This window comes from Symphodus melops (genome assembly GCF_947650265.1).
Source record: "Symphodus melops genome assembly, chromosome: 8".
NCBI classification, from domain to species: Eukaryota; Metazoa; Chordata; class Actinopteri; order Labriformes; family Labridae; genus Symphodus; species Symphodus melops.
In genome coordinates, this window is record NC_136698.1 from 2,187,788 (window position 1) to 2,209,879 (window position 22,092).

The 22,092-nt window shown below is 44.7% G+C and overlaps 1 protein-coding gene across 7 annotated transcripts in view; it reads right to left on the minus strand.

Annotated features, from left to right (window-relative positions):
• Window positions 1–3,119: 3,119 nt before the first annotated feature.
• Window positions 3,120–22,092, minus strand: part of mylk4b (myosin light chain kinase family, member 4b) — a 34,198-nt gene continuing 15,225 nt past the window's right edge. For 6 of the 7 annotated variants that reach the window (XM_079351173.1, XM_079351174.1, XM_079351172.1 and 3 more), the window contains 12 exons: window positions 10,217–10,298; window positions 9,697–10,105; window positions 9,350–9,582; window positions 8,438–8,543; window positions 7,201–7,294; window positions 6,466–6,575; window positions 6,243–6,384; window positions 5,925–5,995; window positions 5,693–5,821; window positions 5,196–5,427; window positions 4,689–4,737; window positions 3,120–4,583 (listed from right to left, as the gene is read on the minus strand). In XM_079351173.1, coding sequence (XP_079207299.1) covers window positions 4,573–4,583; window positions 4,689–4,737; window positions 5,196–5,427; window positions 5,693–5,821; window positions 5,925–5,995; window positions 6,243–6,384; window positions 6,466–6,575; window positions 7,201–7,294; window positions 8,438–8,543; window positions 9,350–9,582; window positions 9,697–10,105; window positions 10,217–10,298 — 1,668 coding nt within the window. In that variant the 3' untranslated portion in view covers window positions 3,120–4,572. Of the gene's footprint in view, window positions 4,584–4,688; window positions 4,738–5,195; window positions 5,428–5,692; window positions 5,822–5,924; window positions 5,996–6,242; window positions 6,385–6,465; window positions 6,576–7,200; window positions 7,295–8,437; window positions 8,544–9,349; window positions 9,583–9,696; window positions 10,106–10,216; window positions 10,299–12,569; window positions 13,122–22,092 lie in introns of those variants that run through there. The other variant, XM_079351169.1, reaches the window with a different exon arrangement.

The following is a 22,092-nucleotide window of genomic DNA, read 5'->3' on the forward strand; positions in this document are numbered from 1 at the left end:
AACGGCAGTCACATCAGCCAATCAGAGGAGAGCTTGTGGGGAGCAGCGGAGGAGAGATCAGCAAAGAGGGTTCGGAAATGGTGGAGGTCGTTATGCACAGCGCCACCAAAAGGACAGAGGGTGGACCTGCCTTTCTCCTCAACCCCCGAGGATCAGTCTTTCTCAGCAAAGCATGTTCCCCCCCCCCCTCACCTTTTTTAAATCAGGCGTTTGGAACCCTCCACATTGGCCGTGAAACGCATGATGAAACATTAGGTAGCCTGTGATGAATGAATGTCAGAGAAAGTCATTGTCCAGCTTTTGCTGTTCTGTGTTTTAGAGTCAGGTCAGATTGCTTTTAATTTCAACGAAACAATAAAAGGCACTGAATAGCCCACACACTTTATTAAAGGTCTCTGGTTTTCAAAAGTTCCCCTCGAGGTTCTGTTATTTACAGGAAGTCAGCACAGCTTCAGCTGCAACACGTTTAAAATGCACCACGCTGTGGGAAATTGCATCTTCATGCTGCATGATGTTGGGAAGGAGGAAGTAATGTGGAGAGGAGGATTTTGAGAGTGTTGCCGGTGAGGGAGGTCCCTTTGACCTGCAGGGGGGGTTTTGCATATTCAGACATTAGCATGTCAACATGTGGCTTTGAGCTCTCAGGCCTTTTTGCATAACAACTGAGTCTTCATGCAAAAATGTTCTTTAGCTGAGGTGGAAAATCCTCTCTGTCTTCACGTAGCGTTCAATAAGATAACCACGTTAACGTCTCTCTTCCCTTTGTCAGCCTGTGTGCTGTGCTGAGGTTGTGTTTTCAGATGTCAACCTCACACATATGTTGATGCTGTATCTGTTGGACATGCCCTGTGATGTGATGATCACACTTAAACTTAAGTCTAACTTCAGTAAAGTTACGACTGTGCATAATGTGAAAATAAGGGAAGCAAGAAAATCTGACGGTAAACCTCCAAAACCTCGAGTGTTTGTGACAAAAAGTGTGTGTGTGTGTGTGTGTGTGTGTGTGTGTGTGTGTGTGTGAAAGTAGAGAACAATGAGGAGTCCAAACAGTCTGCTGGAGTTACATTACACTCTGAGTTACTTGTAGCTTATGTTGCATTTAAGGACTCGTGGGTCATTTTCAAATGGATTTTCGATGCACAGCTGGGCATACACATCTGCAGCCCCACTACTGGGGTGTTTATGGCCTTATTCCAACGATGGAAACTGACCCCTGGTCCCGGTCCAAAGTCAACGAATGCCTTGTTAGAACACATGAGATCTGAGCAGAACAATTCAGGACTACGAATATGAAGCTCACAAGATGTAGGAAAAAACTTGTGGTTTAGGAGCAGGTCGAGACGGTTAAGTGAGCAAGTGGATTAAAATCAATGGTGAAAGAGAAGTTTTTAAAAGTAGCCTGTTACATAAAGGAGGAGGAGGATGGCCTATAGAAGCAATGTGTGCATCCATGTACAGACTGGGGTTATCTATCTATCAAAAAAAAAACAAAAAAAACTTGAATTTCCCTCGGGATCAATAAAGTATCTATCTATCTGTCCTCGGCCCTTTGCTGCATGTCATCTCCCCTCTCTCTCCTCCCAACATTTCCTCTCTCTCTTCATGTGCAGCGATGTCAGTCCATCACCAAGCAAAAATACGACTAACCCAGATTCAATTAATAAAGAGAGAGAGAAGAACCACATACAACTTAATACCTTGTGTTACACTCTGAAAGTGTGGGAAAATGTTTTTCTTGTCTTTTCCACGGGACATTCAAAAGGAAATCGGCCTCTTCGTGGTCAGATTTCTTACAGAATTGACCCGTCAGTGTCAGAATCACAAAACAAACACAATTTCAAGAGCAGAACTCGATATATCGACTCTGACGGAGGACTTTATTTCTCATCACTTGGATCTTAACAGGAGCGATCAAACCCTCCGAGCTGCTCCTAATCGCTTATTATTCTTGTACATTCGAGCACGTATGACAACATCTGCTCCAGCTGAGCGTGTCAGTAGCTTCGTCAAAGCGCTCTCTCACTACTCGACTTCCCAGAGTGCACAGCGGGAGGTGAGGTGTGATTTCATTACAGTGTAAAGTCAACAACATTAGGGAGAGGAGGGGGGGGGGAGGCTTTGGGTCCTGAGAAGCACAGCGGTCTGCTCATCCACCCCGTGTGATCAAAAGAGAACAACACACAGCTCTGTTTCAGCTCCAGGCTCTTCTTCTCTTCTTCTCTTCTTCTTCTCTGCTCTTGTTTGGCAGCAGGTGTCTCGCTGTGTGCTTCGAGGTATTTGACTCTCACTGTGTCGTCCGCTGTGCACAAACCTTCATCCTTGTGCAGGGTCAAGTCCAACTGAGAGAAAAGAAGATTTATGGTTCATCTCCTGAATCGTGCTGCTACACTGTTTCCTTATCGCGCCGCCTTCAGGTGGTGGAAGAAAAATTAGAAAATTGAGTTTAAGCCTGGGAAAAAAAACACAAGACGGCTCCTTCAGATCAGAACAACAGCTTACAGATGCTGAGAAACTTTATGCTACCCGACTTCTGGTGTTGACCGACTTGACTTTTTCTCATGCAGAAACCAGACAGACCAAAGCAGGACCAGCTCTATTGATTAATAATATTCATCACTGCATGCATCCGTTTTCATCTTCTTCTTTTGTGAATGACTGAAATTGACCCGTCCTGGAAAAACCAGCAGCTTTGTGTTCGTGTGTTTAAATCTGACAAAAGCGACTTTGTTGTCTCGGATATCAGCCCGGGAGGAATATTCAAATGATCTGCTTGTGTGAACACACACCACTCTAAATGTAAATACTTGTGTACAAGATGGAGTCCTTCACCTCACTTCAGTAAAACACATGATCTTACTTCTTCAAAGGTTTTACAGAGAAATCAAAGGTTGGAAGGAAAATGAATAAAGATGTAAAAAACAGCTGATGTTGAATCAGTATTGAAGAAATAGATCAGGTTTATCGACTCTGACTCTGTCTTGTTTTTTAAATTGACTCTCTTGTCCTTGTCCAGTTGTCCTGTTCACCTTTTGCACATTCTCCAGAGTGGTTTTTATATTGTAAACTGCACAGAACATGCCAGTAAGTTCTTTTTTAGACGTACACAAAAAGACACAACAAACGTTTTCTAGTGTGCTTTATTTATATTTCTACATTTATTCGTCTTATTACACAAGAAAACTTGGAAAAAAAAGTATCATACATTCAAATGAACAAATGTTCAAAAATGCTTTTTCCTTTTCAAGTGGAACAGCCAACAACCGAGTGATCAATACCTATACAACGTTTCGTCTCTTCTAGAAAGAGCGGGACAATAAAGCACCGACAGATGAGTCGACTTCTCCGCTCTGCTGAACTGAGCTTCAACGCGCCGGACAGACATCCTGCTCGTCTCCCCTGAAAGAAACGCCCCGTGGTGAAGAACAGCTTTGCACTTCAAGTACAGTCTGGTGTCAACCAGTAAATCAAGAACATAAGAATGCAAATTCAGTCCCACACACGACTCATTAGTAGGTAGTTTTCTGTTGTTCGTTGTGCCTTCATGGAAGGTGACAGGGCTCCTTCAAAGCGCCCAGGCGAAGGCGAGCGAGTGGCAGAAGGTCGAAACAGTGAAAGTGTAGCGGAGATTCAGTCACTGAGATGTTCTCACTTTTCAGGGGAATGAGAGTATGTGGAGCTGTGTTATATACAAAATAAATTAACGTGGTGTGACTCCAAACGAGGACATTTTTCATTTCACCTTCAAAGAAAGAAAAAAAAAAACATTTTTTTATAAGACTTGTAAATCAAAAGAAAGAAAATCTCTATTCACAAAAATATATTATTTAAATAACAGCATTCAGTTTATATTTGAAGTAAAGTTCTTTGCTAAATCTTGCAGAGATAGGCCAAAAGAAAAAAAGTGCAAAGCATGCAACAGGACAAGAAGAACGGCATCTGTTTAAGGTTAAAGTCACCGTGGGAGAAGCTAACGGCTAAGGGAGAAACAACCAATCACAGAAGAAGAAGGCGGGACATAATGTTGTGATGAATCTGATTTGATTGTTAGACCCCGCGTCCACCTGCCGATTTTCTTTTTTTCAGTTGTTTTAAATAAACAAAGAGCGTTCGCTGCTTGGAGAACAAGCGCAGCGCCCAGGGTCTTTTTTTCCCTGCGCGCTGGAATCCGTTTTTTTTTTCTTTTCACGAGGACGTTAGCTTTGTATGCACACACGTGGACGTTTCGTCCAGCAGTTCAGGCCTTCAGTCTCTGCTGTTTTGGATTCCACACGCTTCATTAAACCTCGCTCGTACCATCTGAGAGTTATGAAGTCCTCCCGGGTTCAGCATGGAGTTATTGGGGTTTTTTAAACTCTCCATGATGGTGACAATGCTGGCAGGTTTGTTTTTTTTAAAGTCTGTTTTATCTCCAACGGGTCGAACACGATGAGGGTCAGAGCTGAAGCTGCGGAGCTAAGCTAACACCAGGATGCGAGGCAGAAAGTTGATTTCCAGTAGCCATACAGGTACAGCAGCATTGGTCCAGTGTTGGGCTCCGGGGGCCCTACATTGTCTAAAGGCATGCTGAGGGCCTCACAGTGTTTCTGGAAGGGAGACAGGAAAAAGAGGCACATATTAAAATTTGTAAGTAAAGGAAGCGATGTCTTTTGGTTTAGAAAAACGTGTTAACAGGAAAACGTTCCTCCCACCTGTTGAGCTCTCTGGAGGAGGAGCGTGTGTGGAGTGGCACTTGTTTTTCTGCAATGACAGAAGATTCACCGAATGAACGCACAATGACAGAAACAGTCTGAACACCAGTCTATGATGATGTCTATAATCTGTGTTCTGTAAACTCAATAAAAAAGCATGATGGCTGTTTATAGCATGGGTTAAATAGAAGAGGTTGTTGCAGCCTCTGTTTTGAAAAGTGAGGCCTGTGTGTGCTGTGCAATAACCATGCAGTCCTTCTAATGACCAGCAGAGGGAAACTCTGTAACAAGAAGTCACAACTCAAGATCTCCCTCGTTACATCAGGCAACATTTAATTTAATTTAAAGATCACATATTCTCCTTCTGATCCTGTATTTGATCATGCCCTTTATTTCAGCTCTGCTCAGAACAGGCTGTTTCTGTGTCTGTAGCTTCTAGAGAGGGGCGTGGTCAAATCATCATCAACCCAAATCAACCTCTGTCCCTCAGTGAGGCGAGTCGTTTACCTTCTGATTTAGCCGGTAGTGCAGACTCCGGTCTGACAGCCAGGGGTGTCTGAGGGACTCTGCCGCGCTCATCCTCCAGCTCTTGCTCTTCACCAGCAGCCGGGTGATGAAGTCTTTGGCCTCGTCTGAGATGTCCGTGAACTCCTCCTCCTCAAAGTTCCACTGACAGGCCAGGATGTTGTTCAGCGTCTCGTTGTCGTCATCGCCAAGAAACGGAGACAGGCCGCTGAGCCTGGACGGACAGGAATGGGAAGGTCAGGGACGCTGTCTGCTGTCTTATCACACGTGAGCAATCGTCAAAGACGCCTTTTATATATATATATATATATATATATATATGATATATATAAAAATACTCGTTTGAATGCATTTAATAAAGTGGAAGAACAAACATTTTAAGTTAACATAAATAAAGTCTGGAGAGTCTCTCGCGCTGCAGAGTGGCTTCTGCCAGTTTCAAACCATTGAGTCTAACTAGGCAGTGCTTCACTACTCACAGCATGTAGGTGATGACGCCGAGGCTCCACATGTCCGTGGGGAATGACACAAACTCGTAGTTGATGACTTCAGGAGCCAAAAATTCAGGAGTTCCAAAGTTGACCCTGAGCTTTTCCCTGGGTTTGTACCTATCAGAGAGACCCGGGGCGGGAACACAGAATAAACAGATTTGTAAAGATGAGCGAGTGAAGCTTTGAAGTGTAATTATAGGAGAATCAGTTTTTTTTTTACCTCCTGGCCAGGCCGAAGTCGATGATCTTGATTTTGTTTGTGGCTCGGCTGACACAAAGAATGTTCTCCGGCTGAAAGAGAACAACCTGGTTATAAACACTGCACAACAAAAGAGGCGCATCTCTCTGTCAACATCAAAATGTGCTCGATACATGAAGCTGGATTGGATCTTTCAGGCTTTGTCATTTTTCCCCACAAGGGGGCGCCCGTTCACCCTTTTTCTTCCCCACATGAAGGAGCACTCAGCCTTTTTTTTTTTGTTCTACAATTTCAAAAGGATGAGATCTGACAGGAAGTTGTTGCTGTTTTTTTTTTTACCTTGAGATCCAGATGTAGGATGTACATCTTGTGCATGTACTGCAGCCCTTCACAGATCTGACGTATGAACAGCACCGTATCCAGCTCCGTCAGGTTGTAGTTCTCATCAATGATGCGGTCGAACAGTTCCCCTCCCTCCACACTACGGCACAGTGACAAAACGCCTGGTTAACGTTTCTGTATTGGTGGACAGACGCATTGAGATGTTGGTATCTGGACTTACTATTCCATGACCAGGATGATGTCATGGCGTGACTCAAAGGCGGCGTACAGCTGGATCAGGTTGGCGTGGTTCAGCTGGTTCATCACCTGGATCTCGTTCCTCACGACGTCCTGAGAGACGTGCAGAACAAAACAGGACCAATTAAACTCCGACAGCGCTTCAACAGACACACACAGCTCAGTGGTGCCAGAAAAAAAAAAACATAGAAAGATGAAAACTCTTGAGGAGGGAGTTTTGGTTTGTGAGACGTGATAAACTAGATGAATGTATGGAAGTTGTTCTGTAATGATACAGTGAAAGGTCAGCTTGTAGCGCATGCTGACTCTGTTTAACAAAAAGCACCGCCTCCACAGTGTTAGCAGCTGTATTCCTCACTGTAAGACAAGCACACTAAATCATCTCTCTCAACAATCCTCCAAACACAGACAGCTACGTGTGCCAGGCGAAGGATTTGTCTGTGTGTTTGACAGGCTTTGGTTGGCTCAGAGCGTTTAGAGTAATGTGACCACTGAGCAACGATCCAAACATCTGACGTCTCCAACATCACTATGTGATGAGTCAGACGCCATGCAGCTGACACATCTCCAGGCTGCTGAGCTGTACCTTAAAATATATCATCTATTGTGAGGCTGAACAATAAGAAAATAAATCATCAAGTGACGAGGCCTCGCAGTGAGATCGCTGCATATTTATTCTGTTTAGGTTTGAGCATCCATCTCGCCAACATTGGTGCACCTTCTCTTTCTGGCTCCTGGCTTTGATGATCTTGGCGGCCAACATCATGCCAGACGAGTTCTCTGTGCATTTGTGGACTTGTCCAAAACGACCCCTAATGGAAGAAGAATAAATACATCAATGAATCTGACGAACGAAAAGTCGAGTAAAGGATGCAACTGAGGAAGAAAAACTTAAACACTCTGTTACATAAATAAATCACGGGAGAACAAGCAAACACAAACTTCAGTTCAAGGCTGGGTTTGACAGTTAGATGAAGGCTCGTCTGTACAGGTGAGTTTTTAGTTGCTTCCTGAAACAGTCCAAAGGATTCTGCAGGTCTGCAGATGTGTGAGAGAAAGGTTCGGGCTCGGACGTGGAAAGGAAGTGATGAGATGACCTGAGTGGACGAGGGAACGAGGAGCTGTGGGCCAGAGGTCGTGCAGTTCTTTGTGTGTGAGTATCAGGATTTTCTAGTAGATTCTGAATTTTACGAGGAGCCAATAAAGGGAGGGAAGAGATATGAGAACAACGGCTGGTTCATGTTAATAATCTGCCGGCTGCGATTTGAGCTAGCTGTAAATGGTTTAGCGATGATCGGCTGAGGTGTGTGTGCAGAGGGTTACAGACGGGAGACGGTGAAAGTGTGTATTCATATTTAAAGCTCAGAAGGGAAGTTATGATTGAATAACTCCTCGGTGTGGACGTGAGTGAGGAGCGGGCTTGGAGGTGTGCGACTGGAGGAGAGCGGAGGCTTCAGGATAGAGGAGGAGGTGTTTGTTTTGGTTTCATGCTGGCGCTCAAGGGCGACACCTACTGGATCAAAAAGTCACACAATCGTCCTTTAAACGACCATTTAACTTTTCAAAACGACAAACTGATGGATTCATTCTACAAATACTTCATAAATTGGAGGCACGTCAACATCAATAATAATCTCCCTCAGTAATTAGGGTTATATATTGTGCTGTTAAGTCAGAGATGTGAGAAATGTGCTTGCGTGTTGAGGGGTAATCTCCACTCTAGGCTGCAGGATTTAGCACTCATCTATTACATCAGAGAGACCTGCCCCCCCCCCCCCTCCCCCGAGGCTCACAATCATCTGCCCTTTAAGGGGCAATCGAAAGAGCTTGGAATAAAACGATGATGTGTCCTCATGCAGGGTGTGAGATTCTCTGTTATCTCATCATGGAGCTCTGATAATGAGGGATATGTGGCACAAACAGTGACAGGAAAATAAGCTCTTTTTTTCACTCACCCTCCCAGCACCTCGTCTCTGTTGATGGAGTAATAGGTGGCGATCTGATGGGGCTTGGGAGTCACAATGCGGTGTTCGAAAGGAGCTAAAGGAGGAGGGCTCGAGTCTGGAAATAAAAAGACACGAGGATGAAATGAATGAAAGGTTTCAGTTGTTTATGAAACAGAGAAGGAGACAGAGCCCCCCCCCCCTCCCCAGAAACAAAGTAGATGAAAATAGCAGCATGCCAACGTTTCATTATCTCCTCTGCCAGCTGCATCCGCTGACATGTCAGTGACGCTCCCACAGGCATGGTGTTATGACACTGAATCTGCTCCAAAGCCTGAGGAACGAAAGGTCAAATGTCAGCAGCCAACCGCCGAGTTGAGTCTACATGGAGGGACTGCTGCAGATGAACATCAACAAAACAGGACCAGAAAAAATACGCACCCAGATTCCTGCAAGCATCTTTTATGAATATTTTTTTTAATATTCTGAAGGCAAGCAGATAAACTTGTTGATCACTTTTAAACTTGAGAGCTTTGTGACGACAGATCTTGTGTTGTAACTGTAGTCCAACTGTTTGCTGCTCCGACGTCACAGAATAACAATAATGAGAAGAAATGAGGACAAACTGTTGAGAAACAGCTGTTTGACTTCTAATTGATGTGATTGTGCAGGGAGTAGCAGAGAGAATCACTCCCATGATTCCCCGCCAGCCCTGATGTCATCTTTTGTTATTGTTTTGACTGAGACTGGCTGCAGAATTTACATACAGTGCATTTATGTATTTCTATTATGACACTTTGCAGGCAGTTGTTTTTAACGGTGCTATATAAATTAAGTTATTATTATTATTAATAAATAAGTTGCAAAGCCCCTCCAAAACGTTGACTTACGTCTCACGTGTAAATGTCAGAGTACGTAACTCACCGATTGCGAATTCCTTCAGTTCCAGCTCTCCCTCCTTCCTCTCCTCCTCTTTCTCCTCTGTTGTGACTGCGTCAGATTTGGAGGCCTGTTGCTCGCTCCCCTCCACCACCTGTCCGTCATCTTTTTCCACCTCACCGTCCTCCACTCGGCTTTTCTTCAGGTCGTCTTTCACCGGGTCTTCCTCTGTGACTCGACGTTTACTGCAAGTGGCCACGTCGCCGAGCTCCTCAGAGCTGCACATAAAAAAAAAAAACCTTGAATATTTAGTTTTGATTTGTTGAATTACCATGAATAAAATAATATGCAGAATTACAAAGTAAAGATAAATAGTGATGGGTTTGGCGAACCTCTCCTGTGGTAGAAGAGACGTCTGGCTGATGTCTGAGATGACACTCGGGGCTGTTTCTGATTTTGATGCCGCCTCTGCTTCTCCTTCCTTTCCTCCCTCCTCCACTTTTCCAGTCTGTTCCCGACCTAAATCGTTTGCCTTTTCGTCCTCTTCCTCTGAGTCCTCACAGGCGTCACCTTCCTCTTCCTGTTTCTCCTCAGTGGACGTCTTCCTCTCGGCCTGGGCGGCGGAGGTGTGCGGTCCATCCAGGATCAGCTCCACCGGCTCCTGTCGTCTCCCTCCACTTCCCCGCTCCTCCACTCTCTGGATGTCACACTCGGTTTGTCCATACTGGGAATGCTCCGTGTTCTGCCTGTTGAGCTTTTCCACCTGTTCCTGCAGCTCAGGCTCATTGAGCAAGGACGACTCTGATGTGAGGGGAAAAAACAAAGCGTCCAAACTTTAGTCTCTCTCGGAAAAACAATTCAACCCTGCACATCTCGGCACTAAAAGATGATCTGGGCGTGCGAGGCTATTACCTGATGTGTCCAGAGGTTTCCTCTTCTTCTGGGCCTTCGAGCCCTTCACGGCCACTTTGGCTTTGTCCTTCTCATCCTTGGCCTTGTTGGAAAAAAGAGAGATCACAGGTGAGTCATGGGATCCAGGAAAGGACAAACGTTAAGTCAGAACTCTTGAAGAGCATTTAATTCACGAAAACTGGAAGGAGGAGTCTGATTCAGGATGGGAACACTGAATTATATCTGTGTTTTCACAATAGTCAGAGATTGAGCCGAAGTGTTCCAGTTTCTGTGGTTGCTTCTGTAACATAAGTGTGGTTTGATATTTGATAGGACCGACGCCCCCTTCAGGAGAAAGACAAAATGTCGCATCTCATTGTTAGCACCCAGCACGCCACGAGACACGGAAAACAACTTCATGAACACATGATCATTGATCACATATACTATTGAAGAACATAGTGTCGGGGAGAGGTGACGCATGACTCGAATGAAGACAAGTGAGAAAATTCCAGTGCATCATATTATCTGATGAACTGTTTTCTCTCCTGTTTAAACTTTTTATACTTTTTTTTAGCATGAAAATGAAACGTTTAGTCAGGCATAAAAAAGATCCTCTCGGGTCAGAAGCTGCAGGAACACACCGCTCTCCATGTCTCTACTCGGACTGAATGTATTTGTCTTCAATATGTTGTCATTTCGTTGACATACACTGGTTAACCAGACAGATCATTTACATCTATTTTATAGGCAATACCACTGTCTGTCGCTACAGGACTCGTGTGTTTTATTGTCCCGACGTGGACCTACTCTGGAAAGTGGTCTGATAGCTGGTGAAGTGCCAGTTCAATTCCTGAGTGCTGCTTACGTGTCCTTGAGCAAGGCCCTGAAGCCCTTAACTGCTAGGATGCTCCTTAATGAGCAGCCTGCTCCCTCTGACATCTCTCAGGGATCCTGTTTGTGTGTGTGTGTGTGTGTGTGTGTGTGTGTGTGTGTGTGTGTGTGTGATTTCCCTTGTGGGGGACCAACCGTGGATATTCACTCATGGATGAAGAGTTATTTTTTTAAAATAAGAATAAACACAAGTTATAAACACAAAAGAGAAAAAGAAAGAGAGAGTTAAGAAAACACGTGAGATTTTTATTTTCTCTCCTCTTCGGGCGGCTACATGACACTGATACACTGAGAAAAGGTTCACGCGTCCCTGCCAGTCGATAAAAAAAAAAAAGTCTGACATTGTCTGGTGAAGGAAATCTGTCCATTTAATTTAAACACACGCTAATTAATAATTTAAAAAAAATCCCAATCATCAGCACTAATTATGTTTATGAGAAATTAAATCCCACTCAAACATGCCGAGTCATTCTGCAGTCAAAGTTACACAACAAGGCATCTGCACATTCTTCCTATCGCTTGAAGGATCCAGGATGATAAACATGTCACTGACACATCGACACAGACTATGTGAGGCTCTTTACACAGACCATTTAATCCATCAGTGCAGCAATGTCACCCATGCAGAACAGACCAGACCAGTGCTAAAGCGACACAGTGCTGCTGCAGACCGACCTAGCACTGATAAGATAAAGTCTGACTTGACTCAGTCTCACCTTTAGAGGCAAACCACAATCACAGCAAAGAGGAGAACTACTTAACATTACAGAGAACGACATGTTGGAGTAGAGCAGAGCTAATAGAAGAGTGACGAGGAGCCGTATCAGACACCAGAGGAATGTTAGCGGCTTCACTTGTTAGCCTGCTGCGGCGCCATTTAAAGATCAGCTGGATGTGTTTTATCTGCAGAATCTTAGAGCTTCTCCGTGGTGTCACATTTTCCTTCAGGATGGTGATACCTAACAACGTTTTAATGCTTCTATCTCATCAACAAAAAAACCTCTCGCTGTGTTGTCAACGTCACAGTACACTGAAGGACGAGTGGAGGAAGGAGTTGATTGTTTATGGTGGTTAAATCTTCAATCCACTTCAAGCCAATCTTTCAATGCGATGCAAAACTTTATCAGTGTGAAATTATAAGAGACTACTTCTACTACTGCAGAAACATCAACTGATATTCCCGTTTAAATGAGGAAGGGAAAACTCACTGTGAGTCATAAATCCAAGAAAAACACAAGGACACAAAGATTTGTATGATCTTAGTCTTGGCTCGGTCTCGATCCCTAAAGGTCTGGATCTTCACCTGGTCTCGGAGCAGCCTGGTCTCTGTGTGTTGGTCTCAGTTAGCAGGTGTGCATGCTGCATTTTGTTGCGCTAACAAAGTGGATGGGATCCTTTAAAACCGTACATTGCAGGAACGATGTTAGGCGTCAGGGTTATTAGTGGAAGAGATTTCTTGTAATGTTGTTAAGCCTCTCACCTTCTTGCCCGCTTTGTTACCAGGCTGTTTAAACAGCAGCTCCACCAGCCTGGAGCCCTTCACCACCTCCCCGATGAAGCTGATCACCTGCTGGGTCCCCTCCACCAGCTTCTCCACGCCATCCAGCCGGCGTCCCTGACTCTCCATCCGCTCGCCGACCCTCTCCACCGCCCCAAACAGCTCCCTGCACGCCGCCTCCACCCCCGAGCCACGTCGCCCTTCTTCACGCATAGAGGCCAGATCCCGACCCATCCCTCGGACGTCCTGGGACAAGCCGTCCAGTCGGGTCAGGACGATCTGCTGCATGTTCAGCAAGCGCTCCATCTGGGAGGTCAGCGAGTCCATCCGGTTCTCCATGCAGCGCAGGGCGATGTCATGAGAGGGGGACGATGATGGAGAAGGCGATGAGGACTTGTCCGATCCATTAAAAGAGAGCTTCCTTCCGCCCGGCTTCTGGCCATGAAGAGGTTTCGGATCGTAGACTTTGGCCAAAGAGTTGACGAGGCTGGAATTCATGACTGATTCGCAGCAGTCCTTTTTACGTGCTCAGTCTGTTCACTTAGGTACAGGTACAAGGTACGAGAACAAAAACCATTTCAGCAGACAGAGCTGCAGGCTGGAGACAAGAAGCAGGGGGAGAATAGAGATCTGCTCCTCACAGGCAAGTTTTAAGAATAGCAAATGGCTGTGGTCCAAATGAAAGTGCAGCCCCCCGTGGACGTCAGGCGCTGGGTGGCCAGTGATAAGAGCCGGGGGCTTGAGTGTGCAGTTGGGGATTGATGCGAGTTAGAGGGGGGGGGGGGGGGATGGAGAGGATCGCTATGTGACATTTGAGACACTTCAAAAGCGCTTCAGTCAGGTGTCAGAATCCCAAGAATCCCAGACTGAAATATGACGCCGTAAAAACCAAGACAAACACATAAAATGTTCAGCTAATAAAGACGCACGGCAAATCTCATCATGAAGGAAATCTACAGAGCTGAATCAGAAATCCCGGATTGAACACACGGTGTACTTTGCAAAACAGGGCTCTTATTTTATCTTCAGAAGTGTCGTGTTTGTTTTCCTTTTTCTGTTTTCCCACAGCAGGAAGTGGGCTGACAGGTGCAAGCGTGTGTAAGCCCGCAAAAACTTTATTAACCACTCAGACCCTGTTAAAGACACAAGCATTATGGGTATTTTTGAACCCTGACAAATGCCATAACGTTCCTCACTGCCGAGCTGTTTTTACCGCAGAGGATGTGTCAGCAGAATATTGCATAATGGCACAAAAACACAGGATTGTCACAAAAAGAAGAAAAGATCCATTTAAGGTTCCATAAGGTTTGTTTATAGCATCTCGAAACGGAAGTGTCTTTTTTTTTTTACCTTATTCTAAAGAAGTTTCTTCGACGGGGATTTTCTACCTGTGTTGAGAGCTGGAGATAAATGAAACCTCCAACCGCTGATTTAACATCTGCCAAAAGCTGGTGATACAGCTGCTGTAATGTTAACATATGCACTTGTTTGATTCCATCTGTTTCTTGTCAACAATATTTATCAAATAAGTTTTATTTTGTGACAACAGAAAACGACATTTGCTGTCAAATATTTTTTGTCCTTTGAACACAACCGTCTGGATTGTGTGCTGAAATTAAACTTTCAGTGATAATAAAACGATGTCGAGTTTCTGCATCTGAAGCAGGAGGTTTTAACTGGAACATTTAGTGAAGAGAAAAGCTGAAGATTTGGACTTCTGGCATCCAGTGATCGGAAAACCTTCCTAATGAGGACTCACAGTCAACGGAAGAGAGCAGGAAACAGGTGATGCCTCTGACACCTTGGAACTGTTGATGCACAGGAGAGGAGGATTTATCGCACATGTGCTGCTAATAAGAATTAAAGGGGATAAGCTGACACAGATACTGCACACGGTCACCACACAAACACTCACATTTGCGTGCAGACACAAACGATTGACACGCATTGAGACATGTCCGACTGTACACGTTGACCTGAAACATTTCCACGTCTCGCTACGCTCCTATCTGGAGTAGGCAGGGTGACAAAGCGCCGGCGACTATATTCTGGCACCCATCTGTCAACAACGGAAAAACCTGACCTATTCTCCGTTTGTCCCTCGCACTGTTCCCAGTACAGACGGCTCGTCAGCTGTCAGGTTTAACACTCGGGGCCCCGGAGACATTTTAGCCAGGAAGGTGAAAATGAAAGAGGACACTGGGGGAGTTCAGACAGCGTGCGGTACATACAGTGGCACCGAACGGAAGACGGGGATCACTGAAAATAAGCCCGAAAGAAATTAACGAATTTAAAGGGCCAGTTCAAAATTGTCCTCGTCTCGAGCTGCATTGTTGTGTTAGCAGGCTAATTTGCTTCTCTTTACTTAGCTCGTAGCTTCACCTGGCATTTAAATTCACACTCACGCTTACCTGACAAAGCAGTGAGTAGAGAATGTTTTTGCTCTTTTCGCTAGTCCTGCACATAAACAGCTTTTATACGAGGCCGTCCCATCTATGTAAACACAGCTCTGACAACAACTAACCAAGGGAGACTCTTCTCACTCCTTGTAGACTGTCATGACTCAGAGATTTCTGCTGTTTTATGTGTGAAATGTGATGGCACATTCAGCCTTTAAATGTTTCAATCTTTTATTTAGAAAAAGCCTTCTGCTATAAAGTCTATGATACTTGCAGTGGATTGCAGTTTTCAGTTCGTCCATGCACTGTATCTACCCCTATCAAATAAAACGTAAAATAAATAAGACAGCAAGTTAGCATAAACAACAGAGAACCAAGTTAAAGGCTGATTTACTTTGAATCTGAAGTTTTAAGGAAATATCCAAACTAAGAGTTACAGGATTTCACGCTCTGAGCAGTCTTAATAAAATCAAGGCCACTTGGAGGTATCGGTCCAAGCCATAAACACGACATGTTATCACCTTATAAAGCTGTTATGACAAACATGTTGTTGCTTGTTTGCACATCCAGCTGACATGATGCACATTAGCATTCATTTGGAGGTATGTTTAGGTCCAATGTTCACTCTGCAGTTAGCTCTGTTTTTTTGTCTTCCACAACTTCTGAAGCTAATATTTCACTCCCGAGCGAATAATTGCTCCAAATGTTCACCGGCGTAAGTGCTGAAAACAAATGGCTGCTGCTGCTGTAAACGAGACAGAGTGGGAGGGATTTCACACTTGCAGAAAACTCTTGAAAAACTCCTGATATTCGCAGGAGGAGCTGCACCCGGAGTTTCTCCTGTCAGACCCCGAATATTTTACAGGATATAACCAGGAAAATTCACCTTGAGCCAACTGAAGGTGGGTGTGACGTTTGTATACTGTGACTGTAGTCACTGCATAGACTGTGTACATGTGTCAGCTACGATCTCCGTGCACGTAGTTAAACAGCTGTATTAGGTTTTCTGTTCTGCACTCTTTTATTGATGTTATGATTCCAGCTTAACTACACTTAGCATCGATATAAAGGCAAATATTCAAATGAAAGCATCGCGATTCGTCCACCACTTCTATCTTACCTTAGAGACCTTCCGTCTGACAGGGATAGCCTCCCGCTATGAGGAGCTTATGTGAACAGCCAGGTCAGGAGTCATGAAGACGGCTTGAGAGAATCCTCGTCTTTAAACCATATAGTCCCTGCGTGTCAGAGAGTTTCTATCTGCATGTTTCATCTGTTTTTCTATCCTTGTTTTTCCTATTTTGTTCTATTTCTTAACTGCTAAATAAATTGACCAGGTCTAAAGATAGTTTGCCTGCAGTTGAAAGTTATGGTCTTAAAGCATAGTAACGCCTCTTCAGTTCATCATGCATCGACTTTATGTTGAGTCACTCAACACTAACTTATGTGTCTTCAACATACAATGTGTGCGTCTAATGAAGTTAAAAACTGATATTTGGCTGATCAGAGTAATCCTGTCAAACAGATGCTCCACAGAGCGATGGTGGGAGGAAGCAGGGAGAGGGTTTGATAAGTCCGGCTCTGGTGGTGGTTTAACTGTACTCTGCTGGACTATCTCTGAAATCCCTCCAGAAAAGGTTACACGGTAAGCTGAGAGCCGGCGTGGTATAGAGGAGCTGTTTAGGAATGACAGTGACGCTGCCTTGTTGCTTTTACTGCATATAGAGTTACTCAGCAGGAAGACACAGACGATACATAATGTGTATTCTCGTGCAGACTGTCCCGTAATCCCATATCACCGCTGTGCAACGTGAATGCTAAATGTTTTATCCTGCAGAAACAATAATAGACCGTGTGACCAGCAACAAGCGTGAGCCTCGGGGTCATGGCTGCCGTGGTGAACTTTGAAAGCAACGCTGATGTGAAAGTAAGTTAATATATGTAGCCTCCTTAAAGGCAGGGTTGGTCATTTAAAAGAAAAAAACTAGTTTGATTTTGAAAGTAGCATTCCCTCAGTGCTCCGTCTGCACCCCGTTTCCTCTGTGCTCCATCTAAAGCCCCGCCCCTCACTTACATGCACGAGCGCCGTTACTCCAGAAGCGGATCTCAGCAAAAGGTGAGGAAGTCTGAACGATGGCGGTCACCATATCAGAAATGCTGTTCCTCAAACTAACTTTCAATCAATCTAATAGTAGACAATAGTTTTCTAAATGAGCAATAATTCATTCAATTATATTTTGTTGATTTCCCGGTTACTGTTGCAACCTTCCCGGTCTCAGTGAGTGACACGCCAAATCACCAACAGTCAAATCTTTAATTTTGTAGATTTTCTGTAAAACCTAGCACCTAATTTAATCCTTTTAAAGGAACTCTATAATCATTAGGTGAGCCTACCCAGCCTCAGATGAGACAGACTGCTCGGGGGTGCCTGGCAATAGTCTGACAATTTTGGGCCAACTGACAGCAGCTCAGTAACAGCTCACTGATCTCAGGCATGCTGCAGGGCCCGGTCCAGCTCTGGGGCCCCTGATTCATCCAGGGTCTCCCCCCTTAAATAGCCTCCGTGCCCACAAAGAACTTATCATACCATCGTCATGACTCGCCCCGTCGGCCTCACGGACACCAAAATAATTGAAATTACTGCAGTCAAAGGTTCCCTGTAAACTTTAAAAGCCTGCTGTCTGTTTTTACCACCGGGGCGGTTTCACTTTAATGGCCGACAAAGTGCCAACAGCATTACACTCAGATCTGACTCCAGATGCTTTTTCAATGCCGAGCCATTTGGCAGATCACAGGTGAACAACTCCCAAAGCGCCCCCCCCCCAAAAAATCTGCTTTATTTATGTTATTACTACGATAATGTTTAATGTCTTCAGCAGTCTGCAGAGCTTTGCAACACATACAGGAAGTAATAGATTTTTCAAAGATTGGATTATCACCCAGACAAGACACAACACCAGCCGTCCGTTCAGACGACCACGTGCATCAGATCAGATGAGATCCATCAGATCCACTTAGAGGTGACTCACACTTACTTTAAAGCTCCTGTGAAGAACTTTGGTTTTGTGTTCATTTTGGCGCCCCCCCGTGGACAAAGCGTTACCTGTCACCTCTTTGCTGATCTTGTCCTGTACAAGTGTTGTTTTTAAAAGGAGTATTGTGAAAGACAACTGATCAGGCATTCAGGAAACATGAGCCAGTATGTCTCACTTCTAACTTCAGATTCTGGTCCTGAATGGTCTGGATTGGTTTGGACCAGAGAAGGACGCCGGCTGTTTTGGACGCCCCTCTGTTTGCCGGGTAGACTGCAAACCAACAGGTGTTGCAGCAATGGAAGTGACTGTACCCGACCTTCCTTCTACCAAGCTCCATGAGCAGATATGTGCAAGTGAAGCAACAAGGCGAGTGCTGACTCTAGGAAGGAGGGGGCGGAGGGCGACCGCTCTAATGTTTTGAGTTTGGACTGCAGTACCCATTTTTAAACACAAGGTGTCAGACTGACAGATTCCTCCTTTAAGTCTTCGTCGGCTTTCCTTAAACGATCACACTCCTCATCTCTTTGCCCGCTCTGCAGCATTCTTCTTCTTCTCTTTTAACGGGGTAGAACTCCATGGTGCTTTTTTCCAGCGTTGCAGGAGGACGGATGTCTGGCGAGTTCATGGAAATGGAAACAAGGCGGCACATTATCTCTGCTGCTCCACCTGCTGCTTTTCTATCTGACAAAGCTACTCGTGTCACCGCCGGCTGATGACAGTCCGTACTTTCACAGTTCAGCTGCTGTGATAACACTCGTCCAGTGCTCGCTCTGTTATGACCTCGGACAGACACCGAAAAGATTCCTTTCATGGAATAGAGGCGCTGTTTGACGTACACACAGTGTGTGTGTGTGTGTGTGTGTGTGTGTAGGTGTGTGTGTGTTTTCCCTGGAGCAAGCTATAAGGCCAAGCTTGTAAATACGTTACATAAGCTACACAAGAATGTACCCAGATTCAAAAATACATGCACACAACAACAACTTCCCTCTGTTATCCTCAGTTCGCCGCTTGCCATCCGTGTTATGCAACACAGAGACAACTGGGGTGTGACAGTGCTTGGAAGAGGATTCTGGGTAAACGTTGACCTCTGACCTCTTAAAATTACTGTCAATCCCATCGCTCCTCAAAAAAAAACAAAAAACACTCACGCAAATAGATTCACACAAAAACCAGCAGAGCTTAGTGGAGATCTCAAACGCCCCCCCTCGGTCTCTCTTTGTCACAGAGTCAGCAAAAAGACGCTTCGTCACAGTCATGTGATCTAAATATTCTGTCTGTTCTACGAAGTAAACAAGCCAAACACTTGATGGATTATTTCGGCTTGAAACGGTTAACATAAACTCAGGACTCTCCACGGGTGGGACGGCGCTCCTGTTCTCAGTCTGTGACTGAGAGTACAGTATTTATTGGAAAAATATAAAGGGGGTTGCATTTCTGTCTTGTTACCACTAGATGGCGGTAGAGCACTTTAGACATCTGACTCTTCCTCTGACCGCTGAACCTGCTGATAACCAGCTGAGCATTTGGAAAAGGGTCCCACTCAGCTGTTCTCAGGTTTCCTTTAACCCTGACCTACTAACCCCCCCCCCCCCTCCCTTACTTGCGCACATTTAATCACACAACCCCCCCTCCTGTTGATTATTATCATGTGTTGATCTACATGGTGTCAAATCATAAACAGCAAAAGCACTCAAACCTGAGCTCGTCTGCCAGCCGTCACTTGATGTCGGCCTTCAGCTTTGTTTCATCCTGCTGTCACTCACACGCTCCAAGACCAAACGCCAGGCGTCCAACTATCCTTTCAAAACCTTCAACTAGACTTTTAACTACACATTACAACTCACACTTTTCTATTTGTTAAATGCAGTATACTGTACATCCACACACAGCATACTGCACACGCTGAAACATATGTCCAGGCAGCAGGAGAGTCGAAGGAGCTCCTCCAATCGTCTGCGAGACGATCTGGCACTATAGCGCCTAACGACCACAACGTCCAGCCACCGCCATCGGACTCCACAACGTCCCCACAACTCCCGCCGTCCTCATTCATACACGGCCTGCTCCGACCTCCACCTCAGAGGCGAGGACGCAAGGACAAACCATCCTGCATCTTATCCCAGCTTCCTCTGCTCCTCTTTAAGCAGGTTAAAATCCTCGAGATGACGCTTGTTATGGATTGGCGCAATACAAATAATGACAGACTGATGGATTGATCCCAGACAACACATACACCTGCTCTTACTACAACACACAAACAGGACAAGAGACAAACTGTAAACACATACAAAGATAAACTATCAGCCAAAGGTTTGAGATCAAAATCACTGACCGCTCTTAAAAGAACTTAAAGGGGACAAATCCACTTGTACAGTATTTATTTATTTGAGTATCTTGGGTGTTTACCTCCCCACAAACTGTGAGACACAACCATCCAGTCCTTCGTTTGTCACCTGTATAAGTCGGACATCACACTGAAACAGAAAAAAATGCTCTGTTTCAAATGTGCTCTCCTTGTGATGTCACAGTGGGATTCTGATTCTGATGAGGAGCATCGTAAAGGTTTGACAGGTTGAATTTATGGACTCAAATACAATGATTTAAAGTGTTCAGATACCGACCGATTTAAGATCATTTCACCTGACGACCTCCTCAAACAGATCTAAACAAGGTAACGGCTGCATTGACTCCAGTATGTATCAGCAGTGTGCTAGTAATAAGTTATGCAAACGGCTGAAAGTGGACGCCGACAGAGCAGCAAGAGGAGTCCAGGCGAAAACAGGGCCCCCCCCCCGAGAAAAATAGAAAAATAGGTTTCAAGAAAGCTGTGGAAGATGACGTCAAAGTGATTTAACAAACTCAGTTTTTTCAGTTTTCCAGCAGAATCAAGGATTTCATGTGTCCACTGAATTTGGTGTCGTTTTAAATAAAGCTTTTCCTCCCCGAGTTTTGAGGAATTTCTGGTCAAAAATAGTTTTCTGTGAGAGTTGCAACATGCAGTTTTAAAAGAGTTTTAAACAGCTTCACGTGATCCCACTCAACCGGGGTGAATGTTTCTATATACTTCCTGTTGTGTTCACTAATTAGCTCAGTCACAGCTGCACATTCACACACTGATGGCAGAGGCTGCAGTGAAGTGACCATCAGAAGTAGCTAGTCCCATTCAAACACATGCATACGCCACCTCTGAAGCAACTGAGGGTTTGGTTAAGTGTCTTGCCCAAGGACACATCGGACATGATGCTGCAGGAGCTGGGGATCGAACATCTACGTGTAAGCTTCCGGCTGAGAGACAACCGACTCTACCAACTGGTCGGATCGCTCCACCCCGCATGTTTAACCTCCTGATGTTCAGATTGTAGGAGAGACGTCACAGGGGCGTCAATGTCACGCTTTGAACGGGCAGTCAGAATACATCTCGTGAAAAATGTTTTTTGACAAATCAGAAGATTTAAGCAAGATTTTAGAAAAAGGGTTTTGTTTTGTAATTTGTACTTTTCTCTGTCTAAATTAAGATTTATAGCATGACTATCACACAAACACATTGAGTCTAGTTCATGTTTGTCATCATGAGTCCTTTAATCCATTATATAAAACCCTGACTGACTCCTCCCACATTTATTTGTCTGTGTGCTAATTTTGTCTGAGCAATGTGAGTGTGAGAATCTGAGGCAGGAGAAGCCCTTCTCACATTAGCCACGCTCACACGCATTAGCACAAACTTCAGATTACTCTGTGCAAGCCTGCTGCAAAAAAACACAAACACATTGATTTGTATCCTGCAAAAAACCTGAACCATTCGTTCTGTTCGGGATAAAAAGGAACATTTTCGAGACGTGAGTCGCTGCTCTGTCATTGTGCACCACCAGGTTTAACACTCAGAGTGGTTCCTAAATGTAACACATTTACAAATACTCTTCTGTATCTGGTGCAAAAATGAACTTAAAATACTGACAATCTAGACGGTAATAATCAGATATATCGACCTGCACGAGCCATAAATAAATATACCCAACAATAAGGATCAATCAAAATGTTCTAATCCTCCAATCCTGTTCATGGTCACAGGGT